This window comes from Euprymna scolopes, chromosome 24, assembly GCF_053919585.1.
Source record: "Euprymna scolopes isolate OS-2025 chromosome 24, ASM5391958v1, whole genome shotgun sequence".
NCBI classification, from domain to species: Eukaryota; Metazoa; Mollusca; class Cephalopoda; order Sepiida; family Sepiolidae; genus Euprymna; species Euprymna scolopes.
The window spans coordinates 39182509-39205793 of NC_136505.1; the positions used below are offsets into that span (position 1 = coordinate 39182509).

Sequence of the window (23285 nt, forward strand, 5' to 3'; positions counted from 1 at the left end):
TACATGTTGTAGTGGGTCGGTGTGTGTCGGGGTATCGATGAGACCAGTTCTGTAACATGATGAACAAAGTTTGTGTGGGTACCGCATGCGGAAATAAGTGAGAGTTTGAAGGTCACCATGTTGGCTTGTTATATTCACGTTAGCCTAGAGCTAAAGGCCGAGGCGAATATCTGCTACCATCGAAAGTCAGGGAGAAAGAGAGTGAAGAATTGCCGATTTTGCTTTTTATGTCACATGATTGGTCACATGATTGGTCACATGATTGAGAGCTGGCTTGTGATTGGACAAGCCATGGAGAAAATGAATTTTAAATCTCGAACCGTGAGAATTAACTCCTGCTACTGTGCTTGTTGCAAGTTTGTCTGCTACACCTCTTTCTCTCTTTGATTTTTATTTATTCCTACAAGCACACACAAAAAAAATAGATTCTTATTCTATGTTCACTGTTGACACTTTGGGAGCAAAGGGTAAAATTTGACAAATAAAATACAACCAATTTTTATTTAATTTTCCAAATTTCAATATGAATGAAAAAATATATTCAAGAAATACTGTTCATAGAACAGTGTTCGCTGTTCTGCTAAGTATATTTGGGTTATTTAAGGCTTGTGCTAAATCTTTTTTTTTTCTTTAATTAGTAGGGTATTTTTTTGTTGCGATGGTAAAATATTGAATTTTTAGAAAAAAATTTAATCTTTGCATAAGACCCAATACCCAAATCAAGATGTGATGCAGGATACTCCCTCTTAATCAAACTCTTTTAAACAAGAGACTTCATTGATTCAGCCATGCTGCATGTCACAACCAAAGAGAGTTCATCTGCAAAACAATAGCTCCATAACCGCACAAAGATTGGTGAAAATGCCTAGGAGGTCAGCTAAAGAAGTAGTTACCCACCATCAAACCTAATGTCGAACTTTGCTCCGGTCCACAGGTCTATGGTATTTGCCACCTGTACCAGAACTGGTTGCCCATCACTTTTTGACCACTACAGACCGTTGTGTGTGATTTGCATTTGTTAGGGACCCTTTGTGTTCAACGGAAGTAGCTTGTTCAACCACTCCTGAATAAATGTCACATTAAGTTAAGTGTTTACATAGAAAAATAAGTACACATCAACACTCTGAAAAAAATTTTTTGAAAAATTTTTTTTAGACATTTCCAGAGTGTTGACATGTAATAAGAAAGGTAATTACATTCGCATAATTACTTTTCCATCCATAATCTTACACAAAGGTTAAAAATTTTCTTAAAATATTTAAAATAAAATGATCATCTAATTCTTGGCCACATTGCGTATAACACAACGAGTAACTATTTTTTCCTATTAAAAAGATAGTCGTCATTTATAAATTAATTTGGGTTTTACAGCAGCCTTTTAGTTCCCTTATTTTCTCCTTTATAGTACTCACATTCCATGAACGATGTTTCTGACAAAGGGGGAAGAATTGCCATTTCTGGTTTGGAATCTATCTAAAACTTATTGTTGGATACTTTTTGGTCTTGAAGTAGTATTATTTTTTAGGCCCTTACTTTAAGCGGCTTCATGCCTTGACTGGAATGATTTCCATCAACTAATATATTTTAAATATTTTTTTCTCATATTATTATTATTTGTTCTACTTTCACCACCAACATTAAACTACATTGGATACACTTTAGCAGGATGTTCACCTCTATCATTTCTTCATATAGTTTATTTAACCCTATATTTATCCTTTTTTTTCTACCTTACTTATGTGGTCAAAACGTCACTCATGTCGAATAGAACATTTATTCTACTTTTCGAAAATTGAAATTAATACCGACTGAACCTTTGACTCTTCCGAAACTTTTTTTTTTTTTTAAATCATTTATTACACTGTTTAAATCTTATTTCTTTCTCCTTTTTTCAATTTTATTATTACTATTATGATTATTAATTAATTAATTAACACGTTCTTTCTTTTATTAATCATTCTTTCAATAGACCCCACAAGCAAAGATTCCACCTCACCATTCTGCGAAAAAAAAAAAAAAATACATGTCAAAGAACAAGAAAATTCTGCCAATACCGTTTGACAACACATCAATTACATAAAAATAATAAATTAAAAAATACAAAAATATCCTATAAGCAATCACAAAGTCCCATCTCACTAACAACAAAATTTTGTCCACGTCAGCAACTAGGTCGGCTGCATAGTGCATCATCTTTTACCATTCCACAGAATTCAAAATTAAAAAAAAATCACAGTCGTTTACAAAAAAAATACCTAGACATTTACAATTAAAATACAGTCGTTTCTAAAATAAAATAAAACGACTCACTTATAAAGTCTCAGACAATCCTTGAGGGGTACCAAATTGAGCTTTCGTTACATTTGAATATGTTATATAGAGTTCTTCATTTAGGGGCACTTTTTAAATCATTGAGGGGCACTTTTTACGTTTGAATGTATACACTGTATAACATCAAAGATTTCGTGTGATTGTCTCTAATATAAATGGTTGTGTGTTTGATTATCATAAAGGGAATCGTGTGTGTGACATGTAATTTCTGAACCTACCTCTGCTTTTTCTCGCTGTTGAACCATCTGGATATTTCTCATTCTGGAGGGAGACTTGATACCTGTTTGACGAAGATTTATCACTCCAAGACGATGAAATGGTTTTATAGTTTTTTATTTCACTTTCCCCAGAGGTTCTGCAGAAGTGGAAGTGAAATCGCTTGTGTGGGCTCTTCTTCACACACGTCAGCGTTAGTCTCCCCCCTCCCCAGTTAAGAGGGGGAGACCATGGAAAAACGTCCGTCTTCTTCAAAGCTCAAATCAAATCTCACAGATCTAGCCAACCACGTCACACATACGTAATTTGGTCAGCTGACCTTTGGTTCTGGTAAACGTGTCTACCTCCACGTTTACTCACCTCTCTCTCTCTCTCTCTCTCTCTCTCTCTCCTTCTCTATTCTCTTATAGAGACACAGAGAGAGAAAACAGAAAGAGTAAGAAAGCCAGAGAGAGGGGGGAGAGATGCTCGTTAACATTATCCCACCACTAAGGAACCCATCTTTCCCATCCCTTTCTATCTTTTTCTATCTACCCTATTTCACAACTCCATAAACTACTCAAGCCTCTTACCCCCACCAAACCGTCTCATAAAACTTGGTTCAAATGGCTTTGCAAGCCAAGAATTAGTACCAATTCTGTAATTGCACCAACCGACAGATTAAATCCAGAAATTCAAATTGCTAATCCAGATTAGAGTTAGTGTTGGGGTTAATCATAGAAACATTTGTTTTGTTTTTTTTACATGGGAGTCACCACTTTTCAAGGGCCGGAGGCCACTCGAGGATAAGGATTATTGAGTGTACAGCAATCAATGGGATAATATCGTAGTAATCATTAGTAATGGAAATTTGGTAGATTGGATTACTTAAGGGGGCAGTTCATCAAGAATTTGTTTATGTTGGACTTGAAGACAACCAAGTTGTAGTCAGGTGAGAAACAGATAAATGAAAGAGAGTTCCACTGGCGTGCAGTTCTAAGAAAGAAGCTTTGTTCATGGAATCTGTTTGGACCTAGGCACAGTCAAAGAGTGGGAAAAATTATTGACAGTGTGTTCAGCTGGATGGGTGTTTTTCGTGAAAGATTGGCGAGAGGAGACCAGAGATTGGAGTTCAGACGAGCACTTGTCAAATGCAGAAGTGCTCCAAGGGTCGATCCTTGGACCTTTTTTATTCCTGATATTCATAAACACACTCCCTAATAAAATTGTGTCTGAGATGGGTATATTTGCTGACGATATAACACTTTATAATTGGCATAAGTGAAAAACGTTTGAATGGTAAGCCCTCATTTTCACAGCTTTCGCCAATCAATGACTTCTTTGTGTGTGTGTGTGTTTTTTTTTTAGGGGAGTTAGGATAGTTCATCTGCCAGTAGTATTTCCTTGCCTTATTTGATGATCATATCATATTCCTGGAGACTTAATAGCATTTATTGAAGTTGTGGAGGTGCTGTGGTTAGATTCTTAAGGTAGATTATTCCCAATAGTTTGTGATCACTTTCAAACTCGAATGAGCAGCTGTAAATGTATGTTTATCATTTGCATCTGAATAAGAGCTCTCACTTGATATTGGCGTAGCATTGTTCTGCTTGGGTTAGGGATTTTGAAACAAAGGCTACGGGTTTGCCATCTTGCATTAAAGCTACTTCCAAGCCTTTAGATGATGCATTGATTTGTATTATGGATTTTTAGATGGATCATAATAACAGAATAGCATTTGCTTGTATACCAAATCCTTTATTCTTTGCAGTGACTTCTGGTAACTATGTTGTGTGTCAATAACACAGTTAATGCATGACTAGCTTGAACCAACTTGCTTGTGTTCAAGTTAAGTGCAGAGGGGTCGAAAGGTTTAAAATGACAGGCTTCAAATTCGTTGACTTCATTTGACCTGTTGCACCTGCATGCTAGCAGGGATCATAAGGCAGGTAGGTTCATGTTGAGTGCAAGCTGTGTTGACTAAATTTGCCACCCAACACCACACCTCAAAATAACAGGAAGAGACACATGTGAGTTTTTAGTTAGACTAGAATCAGAGCCAGTCAGAACGAGAGAGTCTTGCAGTCAAGATGACGAAACGGAAAAGAAGAAAGAGATCTGAATTGATTCAGCGATGCATAGGCCCTCCCAGAAATGAGCAAGATCCTGAATAAAGGCTGTCTACAAATAATAATATACAAGTCGTGTTTTAGGAGCATGCATGATTTGATTTCCAGATTGAAGGCAACCGTCGTGAGGGGCACCGACCGAAGAAAGGAGAAAAGATACATGTCTTAAGATTTCCTTATAGTCTGTATGTATGTCACACACACACACACACACACACACACACACACACACACACACATGACTATATACACACACAAAGACAGTCGATCAATGGCCATGTTATAGTTATAGACACACCATACCAATTATATAGACCGGTACGTAACAACTATTACTCTAATAGTCAGCCTCCTTCTTCAGGAACTCCCTGAGGTTTGCCATGAGGTCTGAAAGCCTAGGTATAAAAGTTGCCATGTAGGTAATGATTCCTAGTACCTTTTGTAGCTCTGTTACATATCAGGTGATTATTTGATCGAAGAACGATTTGATATTCTCCTGTGAAGTTATTAAACCAATCAAATTGATCTTGAGATATGCTTCCATTAAGTCTTTTATGGAGTTAATTGGGGTATTGATTTAAAGAGCAACTGGAGCACCCACTGCATAATTGACTGGGGCACACTTTGTTCTTTGGATAAAGCAGTGTAGAGTAACTAGCTTCCAGTCCTGAGAACTTAATGTACTTCCATTCGTGCTTGTATGTGCATTGAATTCGTACGGATCCATGTTGTGGATCTATGTTGTGGATCCATGTTGTGGGATATTGGATCTGTTGTACATCATGAGAACTGCAGTTTCTTTCTGCCACACTTCTGGAGATTGTTGTCCATTTTGGTCTACACATCCTGAAAACATTTGTTAGAATGTGGGGAAGGGGAGTGTATTTCCTTCCACAAATGTGTCCACCTTTATTTTCAATTCATGCACCTCTTCCCTGTTTGGTAGTATTACATCCAATGCTAAATAAAAGGACATTTTCTCAAAGTCGTCGTTTATCTTGTCCTGAACATTAATAGATTCTTTCTTCTTAATAGACCTGTTCATCTATGGCTGACTGCCAGGGTTCCTTTTCACTTTTTTACTGTGGCACAATTTGGCCCAGTGATTCTTTCGACCAGAGGATGAACAAGTGCTGCCTTGAGTCCGAGAGGTTCAGTTTTGATGGATATGTCCACATTTACCACATTATGATTTGTGCTTTATTGCATTTATTTGGCTGTTACGTTTCCCTTGTAGTTTGCCCATCTGTCTCATATAATTCATTAAGGCCTCGAAACTCCTACATAAATTGAGAACTTCTGGTATAAACATTGCCTTGATTTTGCTAAATAGCTGCTTTTGTAATTCTGGTTATTTTGTTCCAGAAATGATCTGCTCGATTATTTGGTCTTTCATCTTACGCTTGTCTCTGGACGTGTATTTTTGTGCCTGCAGCTTGCATCTACAGGGTGGTCAAAAAGTCAGGTGACATTTTAAAGAAAAACGATATTAGCAATACACGTATATTTAAGTACCATACATTGAAATATAAAATGAAACAAACATGAAATATGTTTATTTTGTTAATTGTCGTCCATTTATCTCTATCAATCGCTGGAAGCGATTAACCACTGATTGTGTAACACGTGTAATAATGTCAGCTGATATCCGCGCAATCTCCTCTTCAATAAATAACTTTAAAGACGCTATTGTATCAGGCTTCTTGCCATAAACGCTATCCTTTACATAGCCCCAAAGCCAAATATTTAAACAAATAATATTAAACGAATAGAGATTATAATGGATCATATTGTTTTTTCTACCTTTAACATGTTACCTGACTTTTTGACCACCCTGTAGTTAAAAAATCATCAATGTTCTTGGTTTCTTTCTGTGCATAATTTTGCAAGTAGAAGCGTGCAATTCGAAAGTTCATTTGGAAGTCTATTTGTTCTTGAAACTTCTCCAAAATTGTCGCTGGATTGCACCTATCAACTTGCCTTAAACCCCCTTTTCCGAATAATAGAAGGATATGGTCGACTTGCCTGTCTTCAGGGATGTGTTTCACGGAAAGGTACAATTCACACTGTTATTAGAAAAATTCAAGGGATTTCACCAAATTTGTCATTTCCCAGTACATGAGTGATTCACTTGTGTAGTTCGACATCGTCGTTATTATTGTTTTGGACAATACAAAGTTTTGAAAAGAAAGAATAGGTTACTTACGGTTTTATTCACTGAGTTTTTAATATGATGTCCTTTATTTTTATAAATGCACATGGGCTTCACGCTTTGCAATGGCCAGTAACAAAAATACCGCTAGAGTTCAAAGCAACTTCACTGTTATCTGTTCATATCTACTGTGTAGGGGACTAGGATATATAAATCCTAATCCCGTTACACAAGAAATAATGAAACGAATGAAATGAAGGAAACAAAGACTCAATTGATGGATAAGATAAACGTGTCGTTTATTTACTGTTGAAAGAATGAATGTTTTAGATATAACATGTGTTCAAGTCCGTGCGGGTGTAACCATCGTTTGTTGCGGGACTGGTGTTGTAGAAAGAAAAGGAAATCTGTGTTCATCTCACTATCGTTTGTTCACGTGTGAGAAGAGAAGTGAGTAGTAGAAATGAGAATGATAGTCCAGCGTGTAGACAAAGACAAAGAATAGAAGGTTGACATCTGTAGGGGACTAGGATATATAAATACCCCAATTCCGTTACAAAAGAATAATGGAACGAATGGGAATTGAAGGAAACAAAGACTCAATTAATGGAGAAGGTAAACGTCATTTATTTGCTGTTGAAAGAAATGAACGTTTTAGTTATAACATGTCCGCGCGTATATAACCAATGTTCGTTGCAGGACTGGTGTTGTAGCAAGAAAAAGAAATGTGTTTTCATCTCAAGTTCGGGTCACTATTGTTTGTTCGTGCGTGGGAAGAGAAATAAATGTTGTAGGAAAATTGAGAATGGTAGTCCAGCGTGTGTATGCATTGATAAGGAATGAACTTTTGTAGGTTTGTATAATTAAACAAAGAGTGAATGCTCGTAAGCGTACTTATCTTTTCAGACGACAGGGATGGTAAGTGGGTGGCCAGTCGTGCTACTTCGGTGATATGTGTCCAGGCTTTTAACTTGAAAGCGGCGACTACTTTCATCAACGACTAGCAGCGCGGCGTCTTCGCCTCCTGTGTTTTTCTCCTTTTTCTTCTTTGGTTTGTGTGAAATAGGCATTGTTAGAATTGAAGGCGTCTTGGCCCATAACGTGAGAGCGGAGTTGGCTTCAGTTCACTGGTGCCTTATTTCTTCTTCTTCTTCCTCTTCCTCTTCATCTCTTTAGGTCGGGTGGGAGAATCTCCCCGTGCGTTCACTGACGCAGCTGGGCGAATCTCTTTTTTCTTTTCTTTTTCTTCTTCATTTCTTTAGGTCGGGTGGAAGAATGTCTGTGTGTTCACTGATGCAGCTGGGCGAATCTCTCTTTTCTTTTCTTTCTGGTCCCCTCATTTTATAGTCGTAAACCGGCTCCCAGTGGCTGTGATATTTTAGGCCTTTATTTTCGGCGCGGAGCTCTGCCATTGGTTGATAATTCTTTTATGGTTATCTTATTTTTCTTTTTCCAAACGGAAGCGATGCGTGGAGCCATGTGCAAATGACGATTTTTCATTTTGTCTCTTATGCTGGAGACGTTAGCATTCGGTTGGCATGTTCCCACATATCAGTTAAACTGTGCGCCATGTTAGCTGTCAGCTACGCGGTGGTGTTCTCTGGCACAAGTAGTAGATAGAGAGAGAAAGAGTGAGAGTCAACCCAGTTTGGAGATAGAAAGCGTATAAAGTGTATGTACGGTCTGTTAGCATTTTGTCCCACATAGTAGCAAGTGGTGTGAGGCATGCGATCGGTCCGAAAGCTGATCCTAAAAAGGAAAGGTTGGAAACAGCTTGTCTCTTCCTTTTATAGGTGTTTCCGGTGTGTCTTTTGCGCATGTGTGGATTTCCTTTGAAAGGGGAAGTGACGTTGTCCATGCGTGCATGTATGTGAGTACATGTGTGTATGTTAGCGTGTGTGTATATACACGTGAATGTGAGTGTATGTACGCGAACGTGAATATATGTATGTGTGTGGACGTGGGGGCGTATGTTTGTGTGCGCGTATGTATATGACAAGTAATATAGCTTGAAATGTGAACGTGTGTTTTTGTGTGAGACTAGAAAAGGCTCGCACAACTGTAACGTTACAGGTTCATTTTTTATTATTATTATTTTAATGCTGCCACAATGTTAAAGTCTGGGTTAGTAATGTACTGAGAGACAACACAAAGGCATCCGAAAAACATGCAAACGCGCTTTATTCTAGGGTAAATAACTCCTGTCCAAGGAATGGTAATTCATCTTATGGCACCCGCGCTGACGTACACACCTCAGACAAACCCGCTAAGCAATAAAATCCCACTCCCTTTCCTTTAGAGGTCCGTAGATGCTGAAAAGTGTTCTTCTCAATAGCTTCTTTCCTCGGATTGCTAGACTTTGGAATTCCCTCTTTGCTCCTTGCTCCTTGCTTCCCTGACTGTACTGACATGCAGAAGTTTAAATGTAATATAACCGAAATCTTGCTCATTTCCTTACATAGTCCGCTATAAACATGATACAAACATAGTAGTCACGTATGTCCAAGTGGCAATATGCCTTGTTTGGGGTGATCAAAAGTTTAAAAAATAGGAAAATAGAAAAACATTCTTGTTTTGATCTTTACTGCAAAATATAAGAAAGGTGAGGCGGTCTACTAACACCGCTTTTTTATTTATTTATTTATTTTTTTAACGTTTGAATATCTGTTATCAAATTTTTAAAGAAGTAATAAAAATGATAGAAAATAATTTAAGGATATATATTTTAAATTATATAAAAAAAAAAAAAAAAAAAAAAAAAAAGAAGGGTTTTGAACGCGTCAATTGGTTGGTCATCTTAATCGACCAATCAGAATCGTCCATTGCGAAGCGCGCATCTGCTTTCTTTTTTCTTCTTCAGTCAAGAGATTTTTTTTTTTTTTTTTCATGTCCACGCGCTCACGTAGCAATTTTACTGACCATCATGTCCAGGAGAAGACCACGAAGTGATTCGTTTAGTGACGATGAAGACAGTAAGCACAGTTTTCTAATATCACAATCGTTAGGACAAAAGACCAGCCATTAAAAATTTTTATTTAAATACATCTTATTTATACAGCATGTTTTTAAATTGTGATCTTTACCCTTTTTGCTCGCCCTTTTACCGGTTAAAAGCCTATAATGCAATTTCTCTATTGTTTCTTTTTTGATAATTAATTTTTATTTATAAGCAAGGAAGAAAAAAAAAAGCACTAATATTATTTTATTTTTTATTATTTACATCTTATAATATATTTTTTATCTATTGTGTTTTAAATAAATCACGACTACTATTACGATAAACGTGTGCGAATTTCATATTTAACTTCTTGCTACATTTTTTTTTCAAATGAATTATTCTGAAAGTTTTAATTATTGTTTTCATTTCTTAGTTCTATTGTTATACTCTGTTTCGATTAAATAAAGCCATTAATTTAAATCAAAAGTTTTTTTTTTGTTTAAAAATATTGCTAATGTAGAGAATTAATTGCTTGCCGTATTAAAAACAAAATAATTTATGAATCGTTTTAAAGTCGAATATTAAAAACAAAAGATACGTATGCAGAAAGCGTGCTATTTTATTTTAGGTTTTCGAGTTAAATTTAATTTTTACGGTATCTTTTGTTTATTAAATAGTTAAATGAAAATGCAGAATAGTTACAAAACGCCCTTCCCTCATGTTAAGAATGGATTTCTAAATAATAACGTAATTATTTCAGCACGATCCGTATTTTGCATAAAGTACTAAAACAAATTTTCGCTTTGCTTCTAATATTTATTATAAATTAACTATTTTAACATGAGTTCGATAATATCGACCCTTGTTTTTTAAATTTAGAAACAAGGGAAAACTTTGGAAGGAATATTGAACATGTTTTTAGTGCCATATTGCTGTACATTCTACTTTCACTTCATTGCAACGGCCACATTTTCGATTATAAAATGTTTATTGGTTTACATGAGATTATTGGTTCCGTAATTGCGTCGACATTATATGGACAATAGGGTACAAGTTTTATTGTTTGCAGAAAGATGCAAACATGGTTCACGTTGTTTTTGTCTTCAATTACTGAACAGCCAGTAAATTCATAATTTAAGTCTCGTAATAAAATCATTAAAAATTTTTTTTTTAAAAAAATGACCATTTGAAAGAGTAACATTAATTTCTCAATGAATTATAATTGAAGCCATTTTGTGGAAGTATTGTTGCAATATTTCATTTATTTACTTATTTATTTTGCGTATTATTGTAAAGCTAACACCGCCAGCTTCTCTCTCTCTCTCTCTCTCACACTCACAAAGGGATTCTTTTTTTTTTTTTTTTTTTTTAAATATTACACGTGAATAGTAACACATAAAAAACTTGGTGAAAAAAAATTTTTTTTTTGGGAAATTCCAATGAAGGATCAGTTTCGTAGACATAAAATGATCTCCCATTTTCGTGAGGTTCCAGCATTTTAGAGCAGTTAACCATTGGTTAACTACTCAAGAACGTTAATAACCAATGTTCTTTCTCTTTTATCTATGGAGATAAATTCTGTGCGTTATGTTTTGGAAGTGGGGGCGATTACATGTGGTTTTACGACCTTGCCAGTCGAACTTAGGGTTAGTGTAAAAAAAATGCCTTAAAGTTAGAATGGCTAGTAGATAAGGAATCTTTTATTTATTTAGTTTTTTTTTTTTACACGGTATATTTATGTACTAAACTGATCCCTCACTATTTTTTCCACAAAGTTTTTCAAGTTTACAAGTAATCGCTAGGTGTATCAGAATTTTTGGGGAATATTTGACACCCCTAACAGAAAACTGCGAATAAAATATAGAAAACTCGTAATTTCTCTTTCTAAAGTGAGTTATTTATTTTCTTTATAGAATATACTTCCAAAATAAACTATTTAAGTTGTTTAAAAAATAATAGAAATATTATTTTTCATTTTTTAAAAAACGGTGTGTTAAAAAAATTAGCGATCAATTTGTGTGTGTGTGTATATATATATATATATATATATATTAGTTCGATGTAATAATTAATGTTTTATTCATTGCTTTCAAATAATTAAATAATGTTTAAAACAAGATCCCTTCCCTACTCCATGAGGCAGGTTTGTTTAATTGTGGGCTTTGTTATTGTTGGAGTCTCGGTTACCAAAATTGATCAATTTCGTCTTTCTCCACGTGTCTCCTTATGTAGTTGGAGAGGTAATGTTTTTTTAGGGTCTGTGTTTTACATTTTATTTCTAAAAATCCATGAATACAACGAATGATAGAGAAACCTAAGAATAATACAATTTCTTTAAAGTGGCTTTTACTCCCAAGGGGCGCAATTGTATTATTGAAACGGAAGTAACTCTTCCTATGAAGAAAAACAATTTCAGTTTAAGTCGCCATGTTATTCTTGTTTATTTTTTAATTATTTAAAATATATATCCGCACTTGAAATTCCGCCTTTTTTTTTTTTTTTTAATTTATTTTTTTTATTCCTAGTGTTATTTTCAGTATTAACTTTGAGAGTTTAGTAACGACCTCCATTTTATATATATATAAAAAAATAAAACAAGAATAATTATTTTAGTCACTTAAATTATTTCGAATGAAGTAGATTTCGGTATTCCCTAACAATTATTTTTCATATATACCGCGGTTTAGCAGAAAAAAAAATGCGTCGACTGTGAATTATAATTAACAATAAAAGGCGGTGAAAAATAATAGAACAAATAACTATTACCAAATTCTAGAAAATTTACTCTTTTTATTTATAATTTCACGTGTGTTTACTGAGTGTAAGATTTATGCATGTTATTGTTAATGTTATTATTGTCACCTAGTCAGCGTGCTTTCCACCATGGCCAAGAAGTTTGCCGGGTCTTGGTTGCGAATTAAGATATTAAAAAAAGAAAAAGGGTTAGCCTAATTTGGAGGGTGGTTGCCGTTTTTTTTTTTTTTTTTTTTTTTTAACAAAGGAGTCACCACTTATCAAAGTCCGGAGGCCACTCGAGGATAAGGATTAATGAGTTGTTATGGGACTAGTGGATATTATTATATATATCCCCCCAGTCGTACAAAATAGGAAAAATGGGAAAAATGAATTGTCTTGAGGAAGAAACAAACAACGTGTTAAATTGATTTAAATGAACTAGGATTTATTTTGTGAAGAAACAAATGAAAGAAAAGGGTACAGCACGTGTTTAGTTTGGCGTGCGTCTCTCGCTGTTAACTGGTGAGAGGGAAAGTCTATTGTTGTAGAGAGAGAAAGAAAGTCAATCCAGTTTGGCGTGCGTCTCTTGCTGTTAGCTGGTGAGAGGGAAAGTCTATTGTTGTAGGGAAAGAGAAAAATGTCAATCCAGTTCCTGGAGATAGAAAGCGTGTAAGGTGTACATACTGTCTGTTGACTCTTGGCCCCACACATAGTAACAGGTGATGTGAGGCGCGCCCGCCCCGTAAAGGAAGCCGTTTGGTCCGTCAACCGCTTAAGTCGGAAGCCGACTCGAAAAAGGGAGAAACGGGTCAGCTCTTTTGCTTTTATAGGTGTTTCCGGTGGTCTTTTGCGCATGTGTGGATTTCCTTTAAAGGGAAAGTGACGTTGCCCATCTGTGCGTACATGTGTGTACGTTAGCGTGTATGTATGCACTTGAATGTGAGTGTATGTACGTGAACGTGAATATATGTACTTGAATGTGAGTGTATGTACGTGAACGTGAATATATGTACGTGTGTGTACATGCACGCGTATGTTTGTGTGCGCATATGTGTATGACAAGAAAAATGGCTTGAGATGTGAACGCGTGTTTTTGTGCGGGACTAGAAAGGCTCGTACAGTGTACAGTAATCAAAGGGAACATTTAGTCATCGTTAGGAGAGGAAATTTGGTAAATTGGATTACTTAAGGGGATGACTCAAGAATTTGTTCACATTGGACTTGAAGACATCAGTCAGTTGGTAAGCAGGATAACGGAACAGTTCTACAGGCGTGCCGTTCTAAGAAAGAAGCTTTGTTCATGGAATTTAGGTTTAGGCACAGATAAAGAGTGGTGGAAATTATTGATAGTGGTTTCAGCTAGACAAATACTTTTAGTGAAAGTCAGGGCAGGGTGGAGGCCATAGATTGGAGCTCACACAAGCGCTTGTCATGAAAATAACGATAAAGCAGAGATGGGTTCGCAACGCCTTTTTTGTGGGAAACAGGATGTAGGGAAGAGAAACAGGTATCCTCCACTAGGCTACGAAGTCTATTTTGAACTTTGTCAAGGCAGGATAAGCTGCTTCTAGCAGCTCCTGCCCAGATGTGGCAACAGTACTCCATCCTTGGACATAACTTGGCTCTTATACAGGTAGCGAATTGCATCAACTGTGAAATATCTATTGGAACAGAACGATTCCACCAGCTTTGGCAACAGATTTGATGTACATATTCCATCTCAGATCAGGAGTAAAGGTCAGACCTAGAAGTTTGTCAAAACATGGAGCTTCCCGAAGACGAGAGCTATTCATTTTGATTGATGCTAGATGGGGATCAGAGCATTGATGATAGAAAGATAGAAGCTTGGGTTTAGATGCATTTAAATTAACCAGCCACCTCTTTCCCCATTGCACAATATGATCAAGATCAGAGGAGAGAGAATCAGAACTTGGTTGTTTACAGCCTTTGAAGTGTTGCCACAGATGGTTGTGTCATCAGCATAAATGTCTACAAATGATCTTAGAATGTGATTTGGGAGATCATTTATATAGATCAGAAAGAGTTGGGCTCATGATAGACCCTTGAGAGACTCCAGCATTAATACTGTGAGTTTCTGATTTCTGCCCATCAATCACTATTATAATTCTATCAGAGAAATGATTTAATAGTTGGGAAAACATTTTCAGCTGTACCGTACCTAGATATTTTGTGGAGTAGACCTTTATGCCATACCCTATTAAAGGCCTTTGATATATTGAGCAATTGTTCTAAAAAGGAAGCTTCCATTGAGAGATTTATAAGTTTTTTTTTCTTTTTGTTTTGTTTTTTTTGTTTTTTTTTTTAGCCTGAAATTCACAACCAGCAAAATTGTTGGCTATGATGTAAAGTATGCTGGCTCATCCAAGCAAAAGTGTTGATAAATGGATAAGTTTGACAATCACTAATAACACATGAAAATTATATAAATAGAAAATTAATTTTCTTGTGTTTTAAGAATTTTTTTTTTTGGGGGGGGGTGTATACTCTTTTCTTAGCTGTACTGCCCAGTCGTCAGAAATAACATTAAAAACAGTACGTTATATAAAAATAGCTACATTCAAAATGAATGGTCGATCCCTCCCCTTCATTTAAAAATTCACCAAAATTCAGGAAATCAATCAATTTTAATGAAATTCAGTATTTATTAACAATCATAGAATATAATGAACCATTTTAAAAAATTGTTTTTTTAATTTTAGTGAAAATGTTATTTTTTGTAAAGAAAAAAAAATAACACCTTTATTAAAGTTTTAAGTACTAAAAAGACATGGATTTCTGTTTGCTTTTTTTTCTTCTTTTAATCAATATAAAGCATTGTAGATGTTAACAATTTAAAAAAAAATTTATATTTCAGGAAACTTATGAAAAAAAAAAACCCACTGAAGTCTGTGTTGATAAAATCATTGTAACTGTAAGAAAAATTAATTTGTCAAACTATCGATATTATCATTGAATAAGCATTGTTTATTCAATGTTTTCAACAAAAAATAAAAAAATATTTCATGTGATTTTAATAACAATTCTCACAAAAATTTTAAATGTAATATATAAGGTTGACAAGAAGGTTCTTGTGGAATTTTTAATTTTAATTTCAAATGACATATTTTCAAATAAGTTTTGTTATGATACCTTTACTTTTATATATCATTTTAAAGAGCGGTTTTTGCTCTATCTAATCGTTTAAATTACAATCGTTTTCAAGTCATTGTCTTTTCAGAATGTTGAATACAAGATGGAAAAAATCTTGTATTCAACATTCTGAAAAGACATAATTACTTGAAAACAGATTCACACAATTTTCTTATCTCAATTCAAGCTAGGCCGAAAAGACGCTGAAACAGCTCGCGATATCAACAAAGAGTCTGGCCCAGAAACCATTACTGAACAGACAGCACAATTATGGTTGAAGAAATTTAGTGGCGGCAGAGAGTCTTGAAGATTATAAACATAGTGGTCGGTCATCGGATGTTGGCAACGATCAATGAGGAACATTTGTCGAAGTCAATCCATGCAAAACTGCTCAAGAACTTGCTTCTGAATTAGACGATTTGTAACCACTTAAGAGATTGGAAAGACAAAAAAAATTTGATAAATGATTGCCTTATAAATTGAACGATAACTGAAAGAAACGCTGTTATGAAGTGTCACCTTCCCTTTTATGCAACAAGAACGACCCGTTTCTTAACCGGGTTGTGACTTGTGATGAAAAGTGGGCACTTTACAACAACCGGCGATGCTCAGTTTAGTGGTTAGATGTCAACGAAGCTTCATGACATTTCCTGAAGCCAGAGTTGCACCAAAAGGCCATGCGGACTGTTTGGTGGTCTGCGACTGGTCTCATCCATTGCAGTTTTTTGAAATCAGGTGAAACCATTATAGCGGAGAAGTACTGTCAGCAAATAAATGAAATACATCAGAAACTTCGACAACATCTTGCATTAGTCAATAGAAAAGGCCAAATTCTCCTCTATGACAATCCCTGACCACATATTGCTAAACCGATCCTGCAGCTATGAAACTCTGCCTTATCCGCGATACTCTCCAGACCTCTCACTTACTGATTACCACTTTTTCAAACATCTCGATGACTTTCTACATGAGAAATGCTTCAAGAACCTAATATTTTTGAAGGTCATATCCTCTCCTTTCGATTGTCTTGCCTTAATTGAAACCTACGTCACTTCCATTTTGGTGGTGGTCATAACGACAAAGATGTCAGGTTGTTTCCCATTCTTTTCCTCCTTTGGGGTGCGGGTTTGAGCCTGCCTTCCTATTACAAATTTTTTTTTTTTTTGCTCAACACACACATCCAAATACCCAGGTAATGCCTGGCTGAAATGCTAGTTATTAATAAATTAGTTTGCTTAATTTTTTAAGGAATAAATTGTCAGTGTAATCAATTTTAATTGACTTTTTTCACACTTAAAACGCGCTTTTATTTAAATTAATCTTTTCTTAATTAATCATTACATGTTTGAGAATAAATTGAGTCATCCTGTCAAAAGAAACTAAATATTCTAATTAAACAATCACTTTGTTTTTATTACAACACATAGGATTACCTAAATTAATAAATACTTTTTATAATCTTCAAAAATATAGAAATTAAGATATAAGGTTTCAAGTCTTCTATAAATAATAATGCTAAAAAAAAATGGACTTTCTGACATTTTGGGTCTCTGTAGAACTTGTGCTCAATGCTTTGTTTTGATTGTGCGAAGCTGGGTCTGTTACTAAGGTTTCACGTTTGGGAGCTAATTAAACTATTTTTTGTACAATGATTTTTTTTTAAATTTAATTCAATATCTTAAGACTTTAATTATCTTTGAAATAGTCCCAGAAAACTAATATTTATCTTGCAAGGGATTTTTACAATGAATTTATTTAACTTCCAAATTTAGCTGAACTTGTGGGTTTCTGCCGACGCTGTGAAAATCTTTTTCATTATAACTTTTTTTTTCATATGTAAAAATATTTTTCTTTCCCTTTTTAGCGTTTAGGCTCTATTCTTTCAAATACAATCAAAAAGTAATCAGAAACCTACAAACGAATTATTAACTGGCTTTGAAAACCATGTCCTCCATATCGGTTTTTGCCATTAAATTGCACTTGCCTATATAAAGTTTTATCATACATGTGAAAGACCGAAGTGAAAAGTTTCCAGGGGGAAATGTGCTTATTCAAATTTGCACTTATGGCAGCGATTAAAACTAAAAAAAAAAAGGCACCTCATATGACTATAAAAAGCAATTTTGGCTCCTTTTTATGTTTATCTTTTTTTTATTCTTACTGCTAGTGAAATGGTTCAGATTGTAAGTAGTAAGAAACTATTTTCTTCAGTTGGTTCGAAAATAATGCTAAAAAATGTCTGAAGATTTCTTTCTAGTGTTACGTTCACATACTTTTTAAGACACCAGGACATCACTTTGGTTTTGGTCACATTCACGCTCAGACCTTTATTTTCCATAGCATTTCTCCAAGTCCTCTATAACAAATAGTTTTTCCATTGTTTCACAGGCAAGTATTAAATCATCAGCATACTGCGTCTCTTCCGGATAACCCTAACCCGAACTCCCTGAACAATGAACTTTGTACATGATTTTGTAAAAGAAAGCGTGTGTGTGTGTGTGTGTGTGTATATATATATATATATATATATATATATATATATATATGAATGATGAAAATAATGGAAATAGTATTCCGACAAAATAGAGAAATAAAAAGGAACACGGTCTGTTCCTTCTCTCTCTCTCTCTCTCTCTCTCTCTCTCTCTCTCTCTCTCTCTCTCTCTATATATATATATATATATATATATATATATATATATATATATATATACACACACACACACTAACTGGGCAGCTTATCAGCGCTTGTCTATTAGGCTGTTAAGAACTTTAAAAAAAAATTTTTTTCATGTTTTTGTTTGAGTTGATGAGCTACTCAGTTTGTAAAATTATAATTAATGAATCATTATGTGCCTGTATACCAACTGTGGGCTTAAACAATTGTACAACAAATATTGCTAATAAAACCTAACATTTTAAAATGAACAAAAAATATCAGTGTCCATTCCTTGTGAAACAGTGAATTATAAAAAAATATTTATAGCTCTAGTATTACTATTGAGCTATCTGAAAATAATTTTCTGTTATTTGTTTATATTTTTAAATACTATTCAAAATAATTAAAAATATATATATATATATATATATATACACACACACACACACGCAATCGTAGTTAAATATTTTCCGCGTAGCGGTATCGCATAATTTTTTTTTATTTATCAATTGTTTTGAAAGATATTTGAATATGTGGCCTCTAATTACCTGTTTTTTTTTTTTTGTTTTTTTTAAATTTATTTTAGCGCGCACGCGGAAAAGGCGACGTACTAGTGACAATCTTGATATTGAAGTACGACTTGAATCCTTGATTACAAGAGTTGGGGAAAGGGTAAGCTTAAATTATTTTCTAAGTTAAAGTTTATTCACGTTTTAGACTTTTTGTATTTTTTGCAATCACAAATGTAATTTTCGTGATTACAACTTGGCCATAACAATATTGACTTTGAACATTTTAAAATAATGAATAAAATGTAGTAAGCAAAACTAATTTATTTTAATTATTAACTGATGCTTTTATTAAAAAATATTAGAATGCGGACCCCACGGTAGCAAATTATAATATGTCAGGGGTGTGAGTTCCGTTATAGAAGCATTGATTTAATTTTATTTCATTCAAATTAAATCAACACTTCTATAATGGAACTCACACCCCTGGTGTTAATCTTGCATAGCCAATGTGCTGTTCCGGAATTTCAAACTACAACTGCTAAGAGACAACATACAAATCTTTAATAACTTTTCTTTCTCCAACTTTTTTTTTTTTTTTTTTTTTTTGATATCGGGACTTTTTAATATATAAGAATCGATAGAAAATTGACCCTATAATAATATATATGAAATCTGCATAAATGAAAATATCATATTTAAGCGTATTTTACGACTAGGCTATGCCGGGTGTCCTTGATAGCTTAGATAAATACTTTTGCAGTTTTAACAAAAGAGCTACAATAACACTGAACATTCACAGAATGCCAACATCAATATATTACATATGAAAGAGTCCGCTGTGGAATTTCCACAGGTCCTGCTAGTTTTTCCTGAACACTTTTGCATTTTCCATAAGAGCTCTGTAGGCAGAATTAAAGACTGGTGGGCCAGGTTTGGTCATTGAGCCATAGTTTGGAGACTCTTGTTCTAGACAGTGTTCTTGCTTATTTCAACTGGTTCGCCAATCATGATTTGTTTTATAGCAGATGAACTTTTTTAGCCTAATTAACTCCATTTTCTTCATCTTGTACAAAAAAACAAAAAACTTTTGTTCAAATATAACTTCTGGCAATTTGGAGCTCTATATTGTCCTCCTCACATGAACAACTTCCATAATTGAGTGATATTTCACTAATCACTATTTAGTTTATGCAAACTTTTTTTTTGAGGATGGGCATAATTCTCACATCTTTGAAAAGTATTTTATATCCATTTTGTCTTTATTCACTAGAGTACGTCTTCATTAGAAAGTAACTTGGAAGGACTTGCAAGTGTTTTGGAAGCTGATTTACCGAATTATAAACACAAAATACTGAAGATTTTATGCGATTGGTAAGTATTTGACATTACTGCTTTGAATAAATTTGTACTTTTAACTGCTTGCTTCACTTATTTTATCTTTTAGTTCCTACATTTTATGAATGATGTTTCTGACAAAGGGAGAAGAACTGCTGTTTCCTGGATTTGAATCTATTCATCTAACACATATCGTTGGGTAGTTTCTGACCTTTTTTTTTTTTTTAAGTTCCTTACATCAAGTGACTTCATGTCTTGTTTGGCTGGAATGATTTCCATTAAAACAAAAGCATGAAACATGTTGCATAGTCTTAATGTTACATAGTAATGAGAGTGTTTGCTAGTATAGGGCATTTTTTTTTTTTTTTTTAAAGATGGTGAACTTCAAATTGACAACTCTGTTTTTAATTGAAGATTTGGCAACTATCTTTTATTTTGAGTTCAACTTAGTTTAGCAATTCATGTGGTTTCAGCAAGATAAAGCCACATGCTACACAGCACACGATATGATCAGTTTATTGGGAGAAACCTTTGATGAACGAATAATTTCATGAAATGGACGCGTAAACTGGCCACCTCGTTCATGTAATTTAACCCCATTTGATTATGGGGGGGGTACATAGTTATGTCTATACTGATAAACCAGACACATTAGATCACTTAGAAGACAACATTCAATTCGTTATTGCCAAAACACAGCCTAATTTAATAATACGTGAAATTATAAAAATTAGACCTACATTATGCCATATATGTACAAACAGTGGCGGGGCTATATGCCCCAAAATGTGTTTAAATTATGAATGCCGAAAATTAGTCTTTGGAATAAACCACATAATTGTATAATATATTTTTCCGATTTATTTTGAAGTTTGCTGGCTCTTAAAAAAAGTACCATTTACATATCTAATGATTTAAGACAATGTAAGCATGTAAAGAGGAAATTGGATTTGAAGAGTCAACTTTTGCATTAAAATGTCACCTCAACTTGCCGTGTGCTGAAAACAGAGGTGGCGTCAAATGACTCAAAGAAAGTGAGAAGAGAAGTAGGCAGTTTGATTGAAATCTTTGAGGTACTAACATGTGCCTTTAGGATATGATTAGTCAGTAATTATCAACCTCTGTCTCTCTTAATTGGAATTCATTTTTGAGATGAGCATTATATATATTAATTTATTTTTATTTCGGACTATTATTCTCATCTTTATTAGTTGTTTTTCATCTTTTTTTTTATTAAAAAAAAAAAAAATTGTTTTTAATTTTTTTTTTTTTTTATATAAAAAAAAATGAAAAACAACAACTAATAAAGATGAGAATAATAGTCCGAAATAAAAATAAATTAATATACTCTGTCTCTCTGTTAGTCAGTGATTTAGAACAAATGATCCAGGCGAATAACCCTCTTTAACTGTTTCTCTTTTTTGAGTTATTAACAAACTTATTTGCAACAGATGTTTCCTTAGTCTGGCAAGATCACTGTAAAGAATCCATGCAGGGATAAATATCTAACAAAGTATGTTTATGAACTAGGCTAGACATGAATAATTTTAACATTGTATATCATCATCATCATATTTAGTTTAACCTCTGTTTTACACGCTGGCATGTGTCAAGCAACTTTTGGAAATTTGACATCGAAACTTATTTTTGTCTACGTTTTATTTATTCCTATTTCTTTCATGTTCATTTTCATCACTTCCATGTCGTAATAGTAATGTTATAAACAACCTCACCTCAAAGAAGCAAAAGGTGTGCTCTCTCTGTTATTAGTATGGAGAAACCAGAAGAATATATATATATAGGAAGAACGGTGATCAAGGGGGGAAAAATCCATTTTGCAAAGACTTTAGGTGCTGTGAGCCATAATTCTCAAATCTACAAAACACATTTTTCTTGGTCTTTCTTGGTGATCTGAAAGTGATACCTTAACATTTACTAACTCAAGAACTCTCCTCAATTCTTTCGATATGACTATACCATCAAAGTTTTCTGTTCTGTACACATCTTTCTATACTGTCCAGATTTAATTTTCTTTTAAAGTCATTTAAACCAAGCCTGTCTTTAAGACTCCTATTACACATCTGTGATCTGACAATTTAGTAAATACCATTGGTTTCATTTGAAATTCAATATTTCAATTTTCGAATTTTGCTAAAACAATGAAGAACTTATACTTGTGTACCATAAAAAAATTGAGTTGCTCCTGACTCCCATTTTACAAAATAGGCCGGGGAAACTGCATCTTGTATATAATTTGTATAAAGTCCTCCAAATTTTGCTATTCATTTAATTCTTGCTTTTTTTTTTTTATGAAAATAAACCTCAAAGTCTTTTAATTAAAAGAAGAAAACTTAAAATAAAAAAGAATCTAACCTTTATTTCATTCAAATTAAAAGAATAAAAAAAAATTAACCCATTTTTTTATTAAAAAAATGGAATTTATTCAGTTTCTGTTATTATTGATGAAACTATTTAATTTATTTTTTTACAAGATTTCCATTTATCTTAAATTGTAAAGTTTTATAATTTTATTTTTATTTTTTAGTGTTATTAGACTTCCCGAAAAACAAACCGTTTATACAACTCTTGTTGGCTTGCTGAATGCAAAGAATTACAATTGTGGAGGAGAGGTAAATTCATCTTGATATACTTTTTGTAACTCTTAAGAATCTATTTGGGTTTTATCCCTTTTGTTTTTCTTTACTTTATAGAAATTTTAATGTTCCTATTTACATTTAATAGCATATTGTAGCCATTACAAGACTGATTTTAAAATCAGTAGTTTGAATCGAGTTTGTCCCTTTATTAAATATGGTAGATCAAAACGTCTTGAAGTTTGATTTCCTTAAATTGATCAAGTAGTTTTTATTTTTTATGCAAATTTTGGAATATGACATTTTTGTTCTGTGACTAGTATGTATATCAAAGATTTATTTGTATGTTTTTTGTTTTTTAATTCGCTTAAATTCTGAATTTACATGTTTTTTTGTTTTGTTTTTATTAAATAAAAAAATTCCATTATAATGTATGAAATAAATTGGGATGCAGTCTGACTTTAAAAAAAAAAAATTTTTGAGGTATAACATCAGTTATTTATGCACTAGAAAATAAATTTTTAAAATGTATTTTCCTTTTCGTTACAAATTTA

General features: G+C 33.7%; 1 protein-coding gene across 1 annotated transcript in view; it reads left to right on the plus strand.

Annotated features, from left to right (window-relative positions):
- Positions 1-9615: 9615 nt before the first annotated feature.
- The window catches only part of LOC145246663 (nuclear cap-binding protein subunit 1-like), a 64812-nt gene continuing 51142 nt past the window's right edge, over positions 9616-23285 (plus strand). Inside the window, exons 1-4 of the mRNA XM_080108374.1 lie at positions 9616-9779; positions 18877-18962; positions 20073-20173; positions 22683-22767. Of these exons, the coding sequence (XP_079964500.1) occupies positions 9731-9779; positions 18877-18962; positions 20073-20173; positions 22683-22767 (321 nt within the window). The 5' untranslated portion in view covers positions 9616-9730. The remainder of the gene's footprint in view (positions 9780-18876; positions 18963-20072; positions 20174-22682; positions 22768-23285) is intronic.